A 21,478-nucleotide genomic window follows, 5' to 3' on the forward strand; every position below is an offset into this window, starting at 1 on the left:
GTTTCACATACTTGTAGGATGGCAATGGCTACCCAGAGTGCAGCAGACACACCAAATCTTAAAATGCGGCTCCAGGGAGCTACATAGCTCTCACTGCTTCTTGTAAGACTGGAAGAGGCATCCATTAAAGCCAGGTTTGAAAATCCCACCACCTGAAGAGATAAGAAGGTCAATGTAGCAACAGGTGAGAATGAATAGTATTAATGCTGTTTCCATCATAACAGGAAGTAAGAAAAAATAATGAATAATGGACCTGGGAATAGTATAATAGCCTGCTCACTATGACGGAGCTCAATTGTGTGATCCAGTGTTGTTACTGAGAAACGTAATTAAAACATAACCTGTACATATATGGGTTGATAGGTAAATTAAAAAACATGCAGCTAAATCTCACAAAAAGCCAATATTGGCTTTTACTGGAAAACTCCAAAAAATTCTACTGCTGTACTGCATAGGGATATAACTTCTGCCAAATTTCAGCACTTTGGTCCTATTTATTTCAGTATTAAAGCAAACTTTAACGTGGTTTTCAACTCTTAAAAGACTGATTTCTTTTGTTTTTATTCAAAAGAAATGTGTTTTCCTCTACCCTCTGTCTGGTTGAATCTATTTTAAAGAAAAAAAATCTAAAAAAAAGTTCCAAAATAAAAAGATGAGAGGAGCATTATGTATTGAAACACGAGGTGAAAAATTACTGAAAATCTTTCAGAACAAAAGTTGGACCAAAATATACTTGTGGTGGATTGACCATTTCTTCATGTCCTAGTGCTTGTTTACTTGGGAGAAGAGACACCCACCTCACTACACCCTACTTTTGGGTAGCTCCAGAGTGCAGTAAGAATAGATGCTCTCTTTTCTCCCTCCCTTGTAACATTGCACCTAAGTTGGTCCTGGCCTGTATTTAGCAACAGCAAAAATGCTCACATAGTGAATGAAGAAAGTTTCAGGACTTTCATTTTTTAATTTAAAGGAAAAAGTTTATTATGAAGAACTATAAAATTGAAAGAAGTGTTAAAATATGTATAAGAACCTCACAAAAAACAACTATAAGTCACACACTTTAAGAATATTTCCCAGGATAGAAAAAATTACTAAACTACAAAAGAAACAAGCCCAAACATTTTTAAAAGCTAAAGCACAGTTTCTCACATATCCTGAGGCTGTAACTGAAGGCACACTGCCATCGGAAACAGAACTGGCACATTTTATTTCCTGCATTAGGAAAGGGTGCTGCAGCAAATTAGCAGGAAGAAAGCTCAGTTCAGACAAATATGAAATCAGAAATAAAGCTGTAGACTGTGGCAGGAGGGTGCTAGTAGGCAAATAAAGAATCAAGTGTGAACACAGATTTATCAGTCTCTCAAGGCCTTTAAGGTAACTCATTACCTTAAAGAAACCCCCAAACAAAACTAACAAAGATCTCTAAGTTAATTAAAGGTTGGATTTTTTAAAAGTCTTCCGTAATGAAATATTGCAATGACCTATACATACATATAAATTTAAAAAAGCATTGAAATAATTATTTTACTAAGTTACATGATTTCAAGTGAATTTGCTGTTACCACACAGAACACAAGAATTGAACATCAGACCCTTATGTTACATTCTGGTTGTGAATTATAAATGGTAATAATAATAGTAATAGTAGTAGTATTACCTCCAGAAAAAAAAGAACTGCAAGCACTTGAAAGAGAGGATTTATTTTCCTCACTGTCTGAATTTCATTCCATTCATTTGCTATAAAGTATGTCCTCCATATGCTTACAGGTGCAGCAGCACTTTTAATAACACCTTCACCTAAAAAGAATACATACAGTAAAGCTCTAAAATTTTATATCTGAATATCAATAGATACCAGTAATATCTGAATTTTACCAAAGCTCCTTATGCAAAAAAGCAAAGTTTGAATTACCTTCGACTGCTTTAAGAACTTTGCCCTTAGGTCTTTCCCAGTCAATAAAGAAAATATCAATAGCAAGTTGTGAAACCAGCAAGTGTAAGAACTGCAGAGCCTAAGAGAGAAAAGTAAAGACAGAAACAGCATATACAAAAAGATGGAGGAATAATCATTGCACAGATTATTCATTAAACGTAATGAGGAACAGCTTGATTATACATGAGGCTGCAACTTTATTACCAACTTTTGATAATTTCTTGTTTGTTTAAAAGCTTGGCATAATGGTAAGTCGTGTGACAATGTCTAAAATTATGAAAAAAATACAGCAAAACAACAAATTAAAAAAAATATTTCCCCATAACATACTAACCTGCACTACGAGTTCCGATTCAATATAATACCCATAATTTATACAATATTTGTATGTGCCATGAAGACAGAACAGTGATCTCAGAATTCTACATATTTGAATGTAGAATGTAGACAGATTTGGATCTGTCTTCTTTCTAATCAGGAACTCACAGCACTTACATTCTGCTTTAAATTGAAGTACTTGCTTTCTTGATATGATGCTATTTTATTTGGGTTTCTTTATACCTTTATCTTTGAAAGAAAGATTTTTCAGTCTTTCTTTCGTGATCTTGAGACATTTATTTTCCTATAAAGACTCCACAAAATAAGTTTCTATGGAAAAATGACTTAATTCTTAGAGGAACATAACTATTAGGACATAACACCTACACACTAATTAACTGTACAAGATATTTAAAAACAAGCCTACTGGAAATATACAGAAGCATGCTGACATGTATTTTATGGTGAGGAAAAAATTATTTACCTTTAAACTAAATGCACATGCTATGTATGTAACAAAATCTTCTTCTTGAGATGGAAGAGGTAAAAGGACAGATACAAACTGCTGAGCCTATAATTAAGAAATCACATTGAAACAGTACACCTGGCATACGTGACAACATAAATAATGCTTAAGTGTAAATAAGCTTTTCCAGAAAAAGATCAATGAATGTGTAAAATATTTTAAGTGACTATTAAGCAAGTAAAACAAATCCTAAGGAAAAGAAACAGGTGAACACAAAATTTAAGCACACAAAACAGAATATTATATAGAACTTGCCTCAAAAGTCTGACAAGAAAAAAAAAAAGAAGGAAAAAGAAAATTAATGTCCATGTAAAAATATATTTAATATTACTAGGTTTTCATACATCTAAATCTGGAAAAACACTTACTTTGAAGAATACAAGCCAATAAATCCCTGTGCCCACTGTGATGATAAAGAAAACGTTGGCAAGGTCTCCAGCATAGAACAGTAAGAACTTGAAAAATGTCTGCAATTATAAAAACATGCTGTAGACATCTGTAAAGCTAATTAAGTAATGCACATGTTCATAATGCATTCATATAAAATGTTATGTAGCTCACATAAGAAACTCTAGTACTGAAAAGTGGCCCTGAATAAAAGCTTTCCACTGTGGTTATGTATTTATGGTATGTTCACTACCTGAAACTCCTGCATGCTGGTCTTTGTTCAAAGAATTAATCTGAAAACCAAGTCCACTCAACTGATCAGAATAGCCCTGTAAATACCTTTATTCTTAGAGCAGCATTTCCTGAATGACAGTATCAGAATCAAAAAGAATGCCAAAAAATCTACTTCCTCAAGCGATCCTAACTCTGGGGCACAGTTCTATGCAGCTAGGCTAGAAATTATTTCAGTTACCTTAAGAAAGCAAATTGTTATAATCACAGGGAACGGCAGCAAAGGTGCCCTTAAAGAGAGGAAGAGATGCCCCATTTCAGTTTGCCAGCTGTCCATACCTGCAAGTCAATTATAGAGCTTCCTGTCCGCCTCTTCCAGCCTGCAGTCTTGAGAAGGGACCATAACGCTGCCAGTCCACCCAACACACCCAGTGCAATCTCAAAATAACAAAAAATTATTTGCAGATATTTTTAAAATACAAGAGATAGAAGTAAATCATTGTGTCAAGAAATTAAAGGGAATTACAACTTACATCAGTCTGAATCTGAGCCTCTGACTGATTCATCTCATAGCTGACTGCGAAAGAAACCTGATTATTAAAATACACAAAGTAAATATGTATAGAAATTCTGAAGTGCTACAACCATTACAGACAGTGATAGTTTCCAATTTAAGTTGGTGGAAATTCCCATCTAGGCATACCAGTACCACATACATCTTTTTTTACTGCATACGACCTGGTGTGCTCTGGTGCCAGGCTCAGTACCAGTGTGTCCTACGCTACTCTTACTGCAGATTTTATCAGCAGCAGTGCTGGGATGGGTGCCTGCCATCTGCAAGCTACCAGCTAAACCTCTCTGTAATTCTTTCAAATGTGTATGATTTTGTTCCTCCTGAAAGGAGACACTGAATGTTTGATACCTTCCCTTTTATCAAAAAGTAACCTTGATGTAATTACATCAACATGCAAAATCATATGGTAAACTTGCACAGCTCAGATAGTAGGTTTTTTTCAGCTTGAATGAAATAAAAATTGTCATGCAGCACCAAAATTGTACCCTCCAGCTTAAATATAACCTAAGACCTCTTCTGACTTTGGTTAGAAAGATTTGTACATGGAAGAGAAAATGTTTGGCTTTGTTTTATAATATTCTGGCCTGAGTCTTTGTCACTGCACAGCCAAATTTAACACAAGCATGACAATAAATAGTGTTTTTGATTAAGTTTAAAAGAAGTATTCACCCCCCCCACCGCAAACAATCCCTCCTTCCTGACATCTTGTCTTCCCCAAACATTTGCTCCTGTCAGACCTCCTTCTATCACCGCACTTGGACTTAAGTCTACCTATCCTCAGTTACTACAAGCTCAGTGTTTACAGAAACTGGAAATAAAATTCAATGTATCTTTTTAGTTGCATAAAATTTATTAAATGCAACAAGACATCCAAAATTGACAATACCTAAATAGATCTCACATAGATGTAAAGATGAAATAATGTACCATCATTATTTGAATTAATTACTTTCTAGATACAGTGCTGTCTCAGCAGTTAAATAAAGACATCACTTAGGCAAGAAAAAAAATTCTTGATTTTCCTATCTTTCTAATTCTCTTACTTTCATGCAACTAATATGGAACTCAGGGAATGCTTCTAGCACCATAAAATTTCTTCTAGCCAGATGTCTAGTTGTAGTGGAAGTCTTAACAGTGAAAGGTTGACAAGCAGAAAATGCTTTTTTTTTTTTTTCCCTATCATCCTAAGGTCAACGCTTTTATTTTTAATGTAGTGTGATCTAACACACAAGACAGAAGAATGGGGCATCTGAGCTGCTGCCCACGAAGGCAGGCAAAAGAGCAAGTAGGAAATGCCCCTTCTGCAGCTGCTACGGCAGAATTTGTTGGTTTTCAGTACAGAAAGATGGAACATGAAAGGATGTTTTAAACATATTACCAATATTTGAACTTAAACAACAGGTGACCTGAAATGTTTGTATCATCACAACCTCCTCTTAAAGCATTGTTCTAAATAAAAATACTAATTCTTTGCATAAACTTCTTGCAGTGCTCCATAGAATCCTTTATCTGTTATTTTATGTATGTATAATTTTATTTGAACTGTAGTCCAATTCAGCATTATAAAACCAACTTAAAATTAGAAGTGTTTTAAGTTAAAAGAGACTGAAGATAAATTGCAAAGAGAATAATTTTAAGTGATTTGTTTTAAAAGGTTTTAGTGAAAACTTGTAACTTCAAAACTGATCAGAACTAGAAACTGCTTATTAGATTTTGATTTTTATAACCCACTACCAAAACCCAGAATTCCAATAGAATTAAAAGTGTAATTAAGGTAGCACAAAGATCTCACCATCACACTCTGGGTTTCAGGGTTTTGGATAAGCACATCTGTGTAAGCAACAGTAATTAGAGGAGGGTAGATTGTTCCTCTCTGGGTATGGGATACCAGACGAATACTGCAGAAATACAGAGTATGGTTTTTAACACAAAAAAAACGGATGAGTGCGTGGAAAGCAGTCATTGAAACTTGTAAGAAAATACTACATGAAGAGAACAACCTGATAAATAAAATGTGAATTTATAACCCAATGACATGGCACTTCACATTTTAAAAGCAACTGGAGTGCACAAAGACATGTACAGAAATACATAAAAACAAATTATGGGAATGATTGTTTACTTGTAAGAAAATACCTGAATCAATCCTTACCCAAATGCATCTTACAGGAGGACATCACATAAAGAAGGAGAAAAAAAGTTTCTTCCAAACTATATTCCAGCTGAGATGAGCAATCAGTAATGACCCTAATAGGAAGTCTCACAATTTTAGTTAAATGACTACAAGCCTATTCTGGATTGTATAAGAGAATAGGCAATGGATTGTAAAAATACTGCAAAAAAGAATATGGAGTATGAAATAAGATCCTTGTACAGTCAGCAACACACACGTTGAAAAAGAATTAACAGAGGAGCTTTCAGGTCTTTTCAGACAACATCTGCTTTTAAGAGGTGACTGAATAATACCTGCTAATTTGCATTACGCAAACAAGGTCTGATCCTTGTACCTGGAAGGGAATCATGGTGATTGTAATTCCCACAAGTCAATGTTGTTTTCTTTCACTCATCAGAAAAAGCTATGGAAATTCATGCCATTTCCAAATATGCAATGGAAAAAGCATATTACATATTAGGCATATTAGAAAATACATAACAGAACAACTTTAAGACAATAAAATGCAGACTGTACAACACTGGTTGTATTTTCTATGTGCTACATATTATATGAATTAATTACCTTATTGTTATTTTGCTAGCAATCCGAATTACCCTTGGTGGTTTTTCCAAGTCATTCTCTTTTCCACTAAGTGCATCCACCAAAAAAAATCGACGAATCAAAAGCCAGTTGTTCATATTACTGTCTAGGGAAAAACATGACAGTTTCACACATGTATTGATTCAACACACAAAAACAATGAAATGTATTAGAAACAACACATAATTGTATAACATGTAGTTACTACTGAGGATATGAAATTGTTTATTTTCAACTTATACAAATATATAATGAAATGAGATTATTTTATTTGTGCATATTACTGACTAGAATGGTGTATGCAACAAAAGCTTGCACTTAAACTATCAGAACTTGCCCACAAATACTACATTTTTAAAATGGAAACAAGTTTAAGATTGTTTATAAATTCACAGAGATGTTACTATCACCATCTTACCTTGATTAACAAAGTTTTCGTTGTATTGAAGATTCAAATTTAAAACTGGCACAGCCCAAAGATTTTGCTGTCCATTGCCACCATTATATTCAAGGAACAGGTCATAAAAGACTGGATTAGCAAAATCCAGTAAAATCTTAGAAACTGAAATTTTGCACTACAAGAGAAAAAAAAGAAAATAAAAATATCACTTTAACCATTTAGTTATTTTGTCAGGCTGTGGATTCCTTCCCTACAAAATTATTGTGGAATCTGTCCTACTTCTTCACAAAAGAGAGAATCACAAAATCATCGAGGTCCTGCATGAGCCTCCATTTCTCCAGGCTAAACACTCTCAGCTCCTTCAGCTGCTCATCGTAAGACTTGTGCTCCAGACCCTTCACCAGCTCCGTGCCCCCTTCTCCACGCTCCAGCACTTCAATGTGCTTTTTATGTGAGAGACCCAAAACTGGACACAGCACTCGAGGTGTGGCCTCACCAGTGCCAAGCACAGAGGGACAATCACTGCCCTGGTCCTGCTGGCCACACAATTCCTGGTACAGGCCAGGATGCCATTGACCTTCTTGGCCACCTGGGCACATGCTGGCTCATGTTTGACCAGCTGGCTGTTGACCAGAAACCACAGGTCTTCTTCCATTGGGCAGCTTTCCAGCTTTCTTCCCCAAGTCTGAGCGCTGCATGAGGTAGTTGTGACCCAAGTGCAGGACCTGGCACTCGGCCTTGTTTCCTCACACCATTGACCTTGGCCCATCCATCCATCCGGCCTGTCCAGATCTCCCTGCAGAGCCTTCCTGCCCTCCAGAGGATCAACACTCCCACCCAATCTGGTGCAAACTTGCTGAGGGATGCTCTTGATCCCCTTGTCGAGACCATTGCTAAAGATGTTAATTAAACAGGACCAGTACTGAGCCCTGGGGAACACCACCAGTGACCTGCTGGATTTAGCTCCATTCACCACTCTCTGGGACTGACATCCAGCCATGTTTTGACCCCATGAAGAGTGCACCTGTCCAAGCCTCAAGCAGGGAGTTTATTGAGAATGCTGTGGGAAACGGTGTCAAATGCTTTACTGAAGTACTGATAGACAAGGTATTCCAGCTATCTGCATGCAATTACAAGGTACTAATGATTTTATGCAAACTTCTTGGAAATGATTGCAATTTACTAGAATGTAGAGAATGAAGCTCTTAATTTTTCAACGGATTTGGAAAAAAAAATCCTAGCAAACTTCAGACACAAAATTTGAAACAGTGTAAACATTAAAGTCAAGAAACATAAATGCTGAAGTCATGGAGTACTGAACTTGGTTCTGGGTCCACCAGTAAAAGAGAGAAATTAAGCTACTCGATGCAGTCCAGCACAGGCCACTATGGTGAGGAAGAGACTGAAGCATCTCTGCCACAAAGAGCTGAGACTCTTTTGCCTGGAGGTAAGAAGGCTCAGGGGGATCTTGTGTACAAATATGTACAGATTTGTACAAGGGAGGGTGTAAGAGACAGGCTCTTTTCAGCAGTGTCCAGTGACAAGACCAGAGGCAACAGGCACAAACTGAAACAGGAGGTTCCCTTCTGTGCATCAGAAGACAGGTTTTCACTGACACAGGCTGCCCAGGGAGGCTGTGGAGTCTCACTCCCTGGGGTTAAAAACCCAAGTGGACGTGTCCTAGGCAACCTGCTCTACATGGCCGTGCTTGTCTTGCGGACAAGACAGCCTCCTGAGGTCTCTGACCACCTCAACCACCCTGTGACTCTGTGAAGAAATTAGATGTGAAAGCAGGTAACTTTTTGCAAATGTGAACAACCATGCATCTTCAAATACTCATATAATTTCTCAACCATGTTTTCTCCAAAGCCACATGGAAAAAAAAAAAAAAAGTAATGCATACAATGGATGAAAACTATATTAAAAAATACTCAGTAGGTTACTGATGTATCTATTTAAACCCAACAACATTAACAGTATTAACTGTTATTAATACTTAACAACACGTAATACAGACTCATTATCAAATATTCAAGATTTTAAAAAGAAAAAAACTCCATACTCAACTAGTTCAATGATCCTAAATAGTACATGTTTTCATTCTGTCTGAAATACTGAAATAAGGATTAAACAACATTAAACAATATGGAAGAGTAAAAATATTTAACAAAGATTTCTCAGTGTTATTTGGTAAACTTTTTAAATTTCCCCAGACTAAGCTTTGACAGCTATTACCTTCCAAGACTTTCACACCACCTAAACAGGAGCCCCAGTTTTGTATTTTTACACTTCAACACATAATGTGGGAAATGGTTTTCAATGTTAGATGAGTTAATAAACAACAGTAATATATAGGTATGAGATGCTGTGCACATATATGAAGTTTTATAAAGATGTTTCTTTCTTCACTCCCTTGATGAAAGAGACTATCACCTTCCCATTTAACATATTAAGTGACAAAAATTAATGAAGATTTATCACTGGCAGAACTATTTCTGTGGCTCATAAAATTTAGTGTTCTATTCCCTCTTCCTTTCCTGGTGTTTAGTGAAGTGTGAAAACCCCAACAGTTTTTTTTTTTTTAATGGTCAAGACAGCTAAAGAATCTCTTTCCTCTGATGAGTCATCTTTTCAATTAAAATACATATTCAATCTCTTTACTGAATTCACTAAAATCACGCCATACAATAAACAATATTCAGGCATGGCATGACTGGATTTGCCTTCTTTCCATATGAAAACTGGCCAAAGATGGTGAAAATTAGGAAATTTAGGAAAATTAGGAGATACGATACAAAGCATACGGCTGTCATAATTCAGGCAATTTAATTTATTGTGATCATGCTATGCAGTAGTTTTGCAATGTAGTTAAATAATTTCAAAAGCCCCATACTTATTTGACTCAATTTCCCGAGGAAGAACTTCATGTTGCAGCTTATGCCTAAACTCCAAATGTTCTTCAATATGCGCTGAACTAATGACATATAAGGCAGCTTAATTCAAAATTCAAAATAGCATTTTATATCATACTTACACTTTGTTGGTAAGTTGTTCCAAAAACATAAGCTGCATTCAATTTAGTTTGGGTATCAGGACAAAGCTGAATAAAAAATAGTTATAATTAGGTTAATTCAAAGGTATTGTCTTCTCATGTGAAAATATTTATAAGCACTTATGTATTCAGTTCTCACAAAAGATATTTAATTCTATTTTTTAATAAGAGAAGGATTTATTTTGGAGTAAACACAATTATTTTGATATGTTGATGTTCTTAAAATGCTGGTTTAGCTTATTCATACTTGCATAGTATTTTTCAGTTCCATCACTGAAATCTGTGGACAGCAGTATCCAAATAGGCAAGAATAATCTTTTTGTGGAGCGAATGTTGAATGCACTGTGCTGCTTCAAGCTCAATCAGTGGCTTCTGCTAAATTCAAGAATCCCATAAGAAAAGAAGTCCACATGCATACAGCTCTTTTTCTCTTAAGCTGGCATTCTCAGAGAATCAAAGTTATACCAAGTAACAGATTTTTTTTTTTTCTTTTTTTAATACAACACTTATATTTTCAGCAAAGAACAGCAGATTCAGCTGAATCCAGAAAAAAATTGTCCAAAGTCTAACTAAATGAGCATAGCACTTAGTGGAGGGCAGAACCATTTTCCCCAAACGAGAATCAAGTCTAAATTTGCATAAAACACAATTCTATTAGTGTGAAACTGAAATTCCGGGAATTGCTGTAATTATGCATTGAGACCACTTTAGCACTGTGATGTCTTATCATCATGCACACTCTTATTACATTAAAGGACGCTTTGAATGGAAAAGCTATTCCTTTCCCATTGGTTCTTGATAGCTGTTAAAAGCTTTGCCCTAGAAAATAAATGTGCCCCAATAATCTTAAATTTATATGTCAGAATATATAATTTTCTATGCATAGTAACTGTCTTAGTAACCTGTTCTCTTAAACACTAGTCTTCCTTTAAACTGGAGACACAGACACAAGATGGGTACAAAATAAATCCTGAATGTCAGCTGCTCTTCTGCAGACCATGAAATGTTTGAAGTGACGTGCTCCAACAGAAAAGCAACCAACAATTCTCAATCATACTGGCTAGTGTTCCCATTGTTGTCTACCTAGGGAAATACTGAGAGTGCCTAGACCACCACTGGACTGCTAAACAAATTCTATTCTGTAACATGTTGCAGCTGCCAATTGTTCTCTCTGATAGACTAATTACTATTGCACTTCTAATTGATGCTTACTTGCATTTTTGACAGCCTAACTACACATCATGGTACTGCCGAAGTAGAATGTTTGTATCCCTGAAATCTGACGGTGTAGTGTCCAAAGTTACTTCCAGCCAGTATTTCCCCTTTCCATGTAAAGTCTCCCACCATGTATTTATAACTTTCTGTTATGAAAAATGCACATGCTGGTCATACTGTGTTGGGGAGGAGGAAGCCAAAAAACCCTATAAATATGATTGCCTATATTCTGAGAATGAGAAACCTGTAGGTGAGATAGAATTGAAAGTAAGGTTTGATGTTTGAGATGTATTAGATACTGGATGTCTGGGAAAACAGTTATGTGACCATCTGAAAGTTACCTGCAGCCAGACCCAGAGGTCAAATGGAATGTCCTGTCTCACCCCTCAATGTATGGTTCATCCCACACCTGTACCCCTCCCCTGAAGTATCAGGTATCTGTAACCCCATTGGCCCAAGGCTTGTTCCAGCCCACCTTGAAGACCCCTGATAAGGGGTCTCAGAGGGGCTGGACGGTCTCTTTGCTTGCACCCTTTCCCAAGGACTTTCCTCTCTTGGAATCTCCTCTCCCTACTTCTCCCTTCCCCCACTTTCCTAGGCCTTGCCACAAGCTGCAGTCTGGCAGCTCAGAGCAAGGCCCCCACATCCCTCACAATAAACCTCATCTTCTAAAACCTAACTTCAGAGATCTCTCGTCTACATTTATCTACACCGTCCTGGAGTCCTCAGCAGCAGGAGGAAGCAATTTCTACAATAGTGTACATTTTATATTTAAAACCAAAAGAAAAATAAGCAAGCAAGCAAAAAAAAAAAAAAAAAAAAAATCCCAAGACAATGCTAAGTAAATGGTGTAGATCAGCTTCCTTACCTCCCTTGACAGTGACATAACCACTGATTTGATTGTCACCCCTATGATGTGTGCAAATAGGTGACGGCATCTAATAGGGACATACTCATACCATCATCTATAAACACATGTGGACAAAGAGCTAAACAATACACTTTTGTCAACAAGAAAAAGGTGTAATAAGAAACTACACAAATGAGCAACTATGCTGAATGGAAGACATAGTTGGTTCTAAATGACTAACACTATTTTTCAGAGCTCTCCAATATGCCAAATTTATGCTGGTCCAAAGGATGAAGCAGTGTTGATGAATTAATATTTCTGATTTTGTAGAGATCATTGTGAGAAGAATAAAGGGCTGTTTTCCCTAACTTAGCTCTACAGTTATGAAGTGTCATTAGTGTAATAACCAGACTCTTGGCTTTTGTCTTAACTTGGCTAAAGGCACTCAGGATGTTGTGCTATGAAGAAAAGTTAACTAAAATCAAACATACCTGTAAGATACCTCCTTCCAAACTTTGCCACTTAAGAAAGTTTCCTGCTGCATCAAATGAGGCTGCAATAAATTTCAGCTTTACATCCTGTTGATGAAAAAAAGATAAAGATCAATGAAACTGTCCTGAAGTGGGCATACACATTTTAAAGACTACTGTCTAATTGTTTGATGTTGCCTGAAACTTTCAGCACAATCCTTCTTTTTTTTTTTGCCCTTTTGATTTTGTTTATAACCTTGGGTTTGGTAGTTTACTTTTAAAAAAACCCAGAGTTCTTCTACAGCTTTACTAGTGACATGGAAAACGTTCCAAAGGAACTTCTACATACATAGACATGCCCTAAACTAATCATAAATCTATGCAGATTTCTAATGTACGCTCTGCTGCAATCTAGAGGGCTTCCAGAACCTTCAGTGTTGGGAGGAACAACATATATTTAAGTTATTAAAAAAAATGCCACACTGCAACATTGTTTAACTTAAAACACAGTATTCTTGTAGAATATGGCTGAAAAAGGCTATTTTTTTATTTTTGAGTCAATAAGAAAACTCTAGATAAATTTGGCAGTATAACTGACAATCAGATTATGACTAGTACTATCTTCTGTGATTAGCTGAACTTGAAAAACCCATTCCAGTTATTCTATTTTTACAATGAATTTGGAAAAAGAAATCACTTTACTGTTTGATTTGTTATCTGATTTCTACATAAAAATGTGCCAATTAACAAACTACTTAAGCAGTCCATCCCTCCTCAGGGATGGATATCTGGCTTTGTTAATATTAAAATTATTTTTCCCACCTCTTTTTTTTTCCCCTAATTCACTGCAGTAAGAAGAAAAGACTAGAGTAATACAATGAATCTATCTCTGAATCAGCTTGTAGAGATTTGTAACAGAAAAATGACAAATAAATCGAGTAGGGGGAGAAATGTGTGTGTAAGCAAGGGAAAGCATTAGGCACCACATAACAGTGATGAAGAACACTTTTGCCAGCTGCAGAACAGATAAAGGGGTTGTGATAAAACATGGCACAGACATCTTGTCAGCAAAAGGCCCTGCACTTCGGCACACCAGGAGGGTGGCAGTAAAGATACAGCACATCACATTTATCCCTCTTTTTTACTTTAGTTCACCATGAAATCTGACAAAAGGATGTAAATATTTTAAACATTCAAAAAAGCAAAGACCAACTTTGGTTCAGATTTATGAAGATGGAAGTAAACAAAGCTCTGAAGCAAGAGACAGTGTCAAAACAACTCCTAAGATGTCTAAAAGGTTTGTCTAATTACTTTGTCTAATTTACCAGTGCCAATCCAGGCCCTTGGGGACACAATGAACACTTAAAAGCTGGCATCCTTTGTTCCTTATGCCCTGGTCAGACCACATAGGCTTGGACTTATGAGAATGTGGGTATGAGAGTGTAAGCAAAGGAAGTGACTAGACATTATTTACGCAAATATCACCTTCCTCTTCCATAAGATCTCACACTGAGTTTTGTTACACTAACTACTTAAAATTTACCTTTAGTAGAGTCACATCTACAATAAATCGAAACCTTTTTATGTGATTATGTCCTCTTCCTAATGTATGCTTCCCTATGTCTACGACCCAACACCTACCTTATCTGTTCCCTTAAAAGTGAAAGTTGTAGGAAAATGATTTTTCTCAAGCACTTGGGATGCTAATCCTGGTTGGTCACCATAATACAGCCATGGAAGATTATGCCTCCTGAAAAGAATTACACTGTTTTCTCTAAAGAAACATAATATTTTCATCAAAGAACATTTAGACTAATAATTTCCATACAAAGCTATTAAAGACTAAAAATTACGGAAAAGGCAACTTACCAGTAGGGTATTGAATGAATGATGCCTGATGTTGCTGTACTGACAAAAATATACTGAAACAAACCACAGGCATCAGTACTTGAAGAACTCAATGAGTTCATATTCATCACACACATATTTCCCAGAGCTTGGCATGCTGTTAGATTAGAGTGCAACTGCAGTGGAGAAAAACAAGAACACAGAAAAAAAAATTAATTACCCCTCCCTTTTGATAGGAAGTCATAAAATTAATGTTATTTTTAAGAAGCCACTTCTAAACCTTTGTTTTCACTTGAAAGTAATTTCATCTTGTCAACACTTAGTATTTTCTCCCAAGTATTCAGGTACCATATTTTTATAGATCTGCAGATGGCAGCATGAAATCAATACTCTCACTTTTTCAGCTTATTTTAGTTGCATCCACTAGATGGGAAAAAGTGATAGAAATATCAAAATCTGCACTTAGAAAACAAAATAAGAATCAAAATGTTTAATACACGTAGACTGTATGGCAAAGATGACTCCTTCAAAGACCTCAGACTGACAACTAAGATGCATGTAGTATAAGAATCTTCTCTTCAGTTTTATGTACCTTGTTCAATTTTGGTAAACACGCCAGTGCCAAGTGATATGCAGAGGTGACACCTGGCATCTGTATGCAGGGGTCACTGCACTGGTATTAACTTGCCACCTCCTTACCCCTATTTGTGTGGGTCAGACCAGCAGCTGCTCATCACATTCAGGCAGCAGCTCTGAATGGCTGAGCAGGGTGAGGCAGGCAAACAGGATAAACTTATGTCAGTGATAAGGAATGGGACCAGTGGGAGAATACATCTCAGAGCTGTGTATATGAGATGGTGATAGGAGCAAAGATGATCTGAGAAAATTCTGAACATAAGTCTGCTGAAATACTGACTGAGAGAACACCTGCCAGCCTGGGAAGATGGCCTGGGAGTCTGAAACATCCTTGAGAAGTGCAGCTGGGTACCTGAACTTCAGAGGTCTCCTGAGATATCATCAATAAGCACAAACCCAAGGAATTGTAACAGCAACCTAACATCTGGAAGGACGAAAAAGAGTCTAGGAGAGGGTTAGGGTTTAGAGGAGGGAAAACATTCCAAAAGAGTAAGAACAGGCAACTGCTATTGATGGCTGTTCATGAAGGAATAGAAAAACAGTCTGGAAAAAAACAAAAAGAAGCAGGAGATACAAAACACTGTCATCTATCAGCTGCTCCAGGTGGTGCTGCCCTAGAGCACTCTATGTCTCTCTGATATAAAAATTACATTTTACCCAAAATGGAGCGTGAATCTGTCTCTGCCTCTCATCTCTCTCTCACAATATCTACACACAGAGAAGGTCCCCTACAGAAACTTTTCTAGTTACCAGACTGTGGCTAGGGATGCCTGACTGCCTCCAGATTCTGCAATGTCCGTCGTCTTTGAAGTGAAACTTCATCTGTCATAGTTTTGAGGTCCCACTCCTGGGAGTGGTTTCTTGAGTACCGTACTGATACTATTTGGAATAATACACACACATATGGGTAATTCATCATAAGTGCATTTGCTGCTTTCCTAGTGATCATTTCGCAGCAACTCATAATATTGAAATGTATGCCTGTTGCTACTATTGGATGCTGCTGCCACTGGAGTACACATATACACCTGCTTTACTGATCATAACTGTACTCACTTTACCAGCAATAATTTGCAGTAAACTCTAATCAAAAATGTAGGAAATAAAGACTCCATGTGCTCGTGTATTACGGAATCCTGCAAATTCACACTGTGATCTTTAGAGACTTCTAGACCAGGTAACCCTTTGGGTTGTGACAGATAGGGACAAAAGGTAGAACCTGAGAAGTTAAAATCTGATCTTCAGGAGGGCAATACAGAAGGAAAATGAGAATGTGTGATAACAGTTGGTAAAAGGGAGGCAGAGGCACATGCCCTTCACAAGTGTCTGTGATTCTGTCACCTCAGCCACTCTTTCACCCATGGTTACTGTCACCCAGAGCAACAAAATGGTAAATAACACTTCCATACAGAAAGCAAAACTAAAAAAGGTGGTTCCATGGTTATAAAGAACTGAAAATAAACTAAGAGGTAAAGAGCAGGTGCCAGTAAATACTGGATAGGTAAGAAGTTAATTCTGAGTGATCCCTTACTGGTTATGCTTATTTATATCCAAATATATGGATAGTGGGTCACGTACTACTGAATATTGAAGGATTTTTTCTTTAACATCATTCATCTTATGAAAATTCCAATTCTGTAGACTTGCATTAACATTTACTAACCCTCAATATTTCTAAGCATTTGGTATATATAATTATTTCTTTTCTATTCTCATCTCAAAATAAAATTCTTTAACAATAAGCAAGGTAACTTCCAAAAACAAAAGTGACAAGCTTTATATAGAGTACCATTTTGTATAAAAAAACCGAACTGCATACATTAATGAAACTCACCCAACAAGCAAAAGCTGAGGACTGCAGGTTTTTCAGAAACCATGCTGATGTCAGTGTTATACCCTGTAAATAAGGAAGTTTTTCACTGTCTTTGTTCACAACAACCCATCCATAATGTAACAGTCTGGAAAACTGTGTCAGCTAGAAGATGATACTTATTTTTTTCTAAGAGCTTTCTGTCCTTTGTAAATATCTCAGTCTAACAATATCAGTTCAAAACATAACCATAATGCAATGATTTCTTTTACTTCACTGAATTAGACAAAGTATACAGGACAAGAGCTGAAATATTTAAGCTTTGAATATGGATTCAGTGATGCAGAAGTTTTCTTTACCTCACAAGGGAAGTAAGAACAACTTCAAGGGTAAGATCTTGACTTGATGGAAAATCTAACTCAGGACCAAATATGTCAAATTAATTATTTCACAACCTCCTTTTTATAACTACTCACACTTGAACTACACATAGCATTCATACATATTGTAAACAACTGAACGGACATATTTTCAATAAAATATTGCTTAGAAGATGGCATTTTCAGGGAGCAAACCAATGTTTGATATCAGAAAAATTGAAGACGGCTTTTTACTCTTTCAAGTGGTAGCTTTTAACATCAATTCATTCAGGAGCAAAATACATTTCTTAGCCAGATAGCATTTCCTGAATTCAGAACTACGTAGAAAATGGTCCTAACTTTAAGCAGATTTCGCAATTAATGAAAACTCGCAATTAAAAAAACAATGAAAACATCTTCTCAATAGAACATATTTTTATGCATTAGCCAATTCAAGGAGTTCAGCAATTTCATACACACTCTCAAATTTTAAAGGTGCCCATCTTCTTCTATAAGCTCTAAGATCACGCAGTAAACTCAAGCCTTATATCTTTTTTCAAATGTTTTACACAAATACAAATTTCATATGGTAAAAAAGTCCAGAGGCACTCATGGACTCTTCAGCATATTTGTGTTATACAAGTGTGCTTTAAATGCACACAATTAATACAAAAGGCCACATGCTACTTGTTTTGATACTAAAGTCATGTAAATTACTTTCCTTTTTCAGTTTCTAAGGGGGCATGAATTTTTAAAAGCTTACTCCATTAGAACAATGCTTGCTTGGTGCCCATACCTACACTCTATCTTGATGCAAATGACCTTAAAATCACTGGGGTCAAACAAAAAAGTCTCGCCTTTGTTTTCCAAGAATAGGAATTTGAAATACTTACTGAAAGTAAGGAATGAGAAAGCTTAAAAGTGTTTTAGAATAAATACACTTACTAGCTGTGCAAAACGAACAGCTGCAACTCCCTTTGGGGGTAAGCCTTCACGAGCCAAGAAACACAAGCCCCCCGTCTGAAAGAAATAGAAGAATAAAAAAATATTGATAACATATTTATGCACTTGTCAAAATCACTTTTCTTTTTCTAAACTTCAATACAATAACCATTCTTCTACTTACTAGAATGTTTGGGCTGTTGCAGTCACAAGACTTGCTTACTTGGATGAATGTCTTTTCACATCTTACACACCTATGGATCACAAACATGAAGAATGCACTTAAAATGTAGTTAAGTATGACATTTAGTCCTCAGTGAAAGCTGATTACATAGCATACCCAGGAACAGCACCAGCAACTCCACAAGTTGGAACTGAAATTCAAAAGTTATTACTGGTTTGTTTCTACTATCAATGAAGTAGAAAATAAATCAAATAATTAATTATCAGAACAATAATTCTGTTCTGCTTCTAATCCAAAGCCTGCTTTTTAGTCACACTAAAGCAAGACAAAAAAACTAAGCCGCTGACCATATAAGGCCTTCAGTCCTTCAGTGAGCACAAAACACGGAGGGTTTGATATAGGATTTCCAATTCCCTGCCTTCAAAACTGTTATCCCAAAGATACAATCTGTTCCTCAGGAATATTCCATTTAAACTAGCATGACACATTCAAATTTATCATCACAAAAGGCAAAGAGCACCCACCTGCCTCCTGATGCATCTGGGGCAGAGAAGGACTGCTCACTTCCATTACAAGGTATGCACAATGCTTCATTAAGCAAAACGCCATCGATGCTTCTTTCCACTAAGCAGAAAAGCAAAGCGACTGTGAGAAAACTGCCTGATGCAAAGTGTCACATAGGCTAAGGGAAGTGTGAAAAAATTCAGCGTCTGTGCAGATCTAAAATAAATTCAGAGTTTATTTTAGATACTTTTTAGAAAAAATCAAGAGCACAACATGCAAATAATATCCACTATAAATGCACATTCATGTACATATGTATGTGCACGTGCAGTTTAATTTTAAATGAGAAATGTAACATTTCATGTCTGGTTTGGCTGTTCCTCTGTTTTTCATTCTGAGTAAGATTTCATAAAAAAAGCCTCACTGCAAAGCAAAAGTTCAAAACAACAAGTTTGCAAATTACTGGGAAAAAAAATTACATTTCATCTGAAATGACTCGTGAAAAAGTCACAATTTCCACGTTTCAAAACTGCATCTTCCACCAACTATATCATCTGGCAAGAGATCTCAAATCTAATTATTAAAAAAAAAATCCAATGCAAAACGAATCAAAAAAATACAGTACTGATGTACCTGCACGTCAAATTACGGAATCAGCTTTGCTCTCAATATTTTATCATAAAGGCCTGGAATGTATTTTGTAACTCTCATGAAGTTTAAGGTAGAAGACTGGTATTCAGTGTTTTCCAGATTACTAGGAAAATTTAAAATTATTGATCTGGCAAACAGTGATTCTCTAATATACTCTGTTGGAAATGTAATCAAAGTGGACATTTGTAATACTTATTCAAAGAATTACAGGCATTCCATGTCTTTGAAAATAAGGAAAACCAGAGGTTGCAAGAGCTTTTGTTTTACACCACTGATGAAAACTGTACTTTGCTCTTATGTTTCCACTATGCAAAATAAGCAAAAATCCATTTAACACAAACACTAAATTTAACATTATTTTTCTGTCTACTGAAAACCATCTGCAACTACTAGAGAGCATCAAGTAAGAAGCACAGATATAGGGAAGCACATCTCAGAAAGTCACAGGTAGAGGTGCCTCAGGGAGGCATGAAATCCACTGACACTTATGCCATTAGCTTTGCTCAGCCTGTTCTCTTCCACCTACCCATGTTAGTACAATTCCTTTACGGCTCTTTATACTTCAAAATATTGTAATGTTTTATAGTCTATATTGATATTGTTTTTATTTCAGCTTTAATGACAATGGAACTTTAATTCCATTGCCAAAGAGCCTGAAGGAAGTGATACACCAGTATTCATTTATGGAATGTTTGCATAATAATTTTTATTGCAATGGAACAGATTTATCCGTTGTCTTTCAGAAATTACAACTAAAATCAAGAGCAATGTTGAATTTTTTGCCTTAGATATGAAACAAATGTAAAGTATTCTTTCTTATTTAACAGAAGAGCCTATCTTAGTAAACAAAGTATCTAAAACAAGTGCTATCGTCTCATAATTGGCATAAATTTTTTTACCTAGTATTTCATTATTGGGGCATTTACAATTTCCTTTTGAAGTCAGGCCTTTGGGGCAAGTAATACAATTCCACCCATCTTGAGTAACTCCACTCTAAAATAAAACATAAAACTATTAGAATTTTCAAAACTATAGAGAATCACCCAGTATCTGTAAAGAATGCCTTATCCAACCATTAGTTACTAGAAAATGTGTTCAGATAAAACATTGATAACATTCATGAAGCTTTTAAAGATAAAAAAAGGCTAAACAATCTGGCAAAAGTAATTTCTAGCAGACACACACGAAAAAGTTCATATGAACTTGTTCGCTTACATCCTTCAGGGAAAATTAAAAGTAGAATGTTTAAAAAGAGATACATTGAATAAACATAATAATGCATATACAGACATTTTGCATATAATTTGCATATTGCAATTGCATATAAATATAGAGAAGTAACGGAAATGGAAGAGTTCAAAGTTTATATAATGGTTTGGAATTTTGTGCCTACCTGGACAGTTCACATCCACACTTATTTTATAATACAAAGTAACTGTACTACAGAGAAAAAACACTCAGGAAAATGAAGATAACTGCTTCTCCTCAAGTGCTACTGATGTTACTCCCCTCTCCACCATCACCATTTCATTTTTGCAAAAGCCTTGGCAGCAGATCAAAGGCAAATGCCACCATTGCAGGGAAGAGAAAGAAAAAGCAAAAGATCACAACACAAAAGGATATGTGCCAAAGTCTTTGTCTAACAGAGCAAGAAGATGGAAAGAAAAGGGAAATTACCTACATAGCCCATTAGCCACTGAACACCTAACTCAGGTAAGTAAGCTGCTCTCCTGAGAGCGCTTCTATAGTTATTGAAGGGAAAGAAGAATTCAGAAAGGCTTCACCCTCAAAGGTTGATTTGCTGGAAAAATACATCTCTTTGCTTACTATAGT

The 21,478-nt window shown here is 36.1% G+C and overlaps 1 protein-coding gene across 1 annotated transcript in view; it reads right to left on the reverse strand.

Annotated features, from left to right (window-relative positions):
* TMEM67 (transmembrane protein 67) overlaps positions 1 to 21,478 on the reverse strand; it is a 31,413-nt gene that overhangs the window by 7,267 nt on the left and 2,668 nt on the right. Inside the window, exons 3-21 of the mRNA XM_040081037.1 lie at positions 20,545 to 20,638; positions 19,015 to 19,114; positions 18,491 to 18,560; positions 18,310 to 18,384; positions 17,030 to 17,092; positions 14,581 to 14,735; positions 14,353 to 14,461; positions 12,733 to 12,819; positions 10,159 to 10,224; positions 7,143 to 7,299; positions 6,707 to 6,830; positions 5,762 to 5,867; positions 3,929 to 3,985; positions 3,735 to 3,833; positions 3,146 to 3,244; positions 2,736 to 2,822; positions 1,913 to 2,012; positions 1,658 to 1,797; positions 12 to 152 (exon numbers count right to left, since the gene is read on the reverse strand). Coding sequence (XP_039936971.1) covers positions 12 to 152; positions 1,658 to 1,797; positions 1,913 to 2,012; positions 2,736 to 2,822; positions 3,146 to 3,244; positions 3,735 to 3,833; positions 3,929 to 3,985; positions 5,762 to 5,867; positions 6,707 to 6,830; positions 7,143 to 7,299; positions 10,159 to 10,224; positions 12,733 to 12,819; positions 14,353 to 14,461; positions 14,581 to 14,735; positions 17,030 to 17,092; positions 18,310 to 18,384; positions 18,491 to 18,560; positions 19,015 to 19,114; positions 20,545 to 20,638 — 1,929 coding nt within the window. The remainder of the gene's footprint in view (positions 1 to 11; positions 153 to 1,657; positions 1,798 to 1,912; positions 2,013 to 2,735; positions 2,823 to 3,145; positions 3,245 to 3,734; positions 3,834 to 3,928; positions 3,986 to 5,761; positions 5,868 to 6,706; positions 6,831 to 7,142; positions 7,300 to 10,158; positions 10,225 to 12,732; positions 12,820 to 14,352; positions 14,462 to 14,580; positions 14,736 to 17,029; positions 17,093 to 18,309; positions 18,385 to 18,490; positions 18,561 to 19,014; positions 19,115 to 20,544; positions 20,639 to 21,478) is intronic.

This window comes from Hirundo rustica, chromosome 1 (genome assembly GCF_015227805.2).
Source record: "Hirundo rustica isolate bHirRus1 chromosome 1, bHirRus1.pri.v3, whole genome shotgun sequence".
Taxonomy (NCBI): domain Eukaryota; kingdom Metazoa; phylum Chordata; class Aves; order Passeriformes; family Hirundinidae; genus Hirundo; species Hirundo rustica.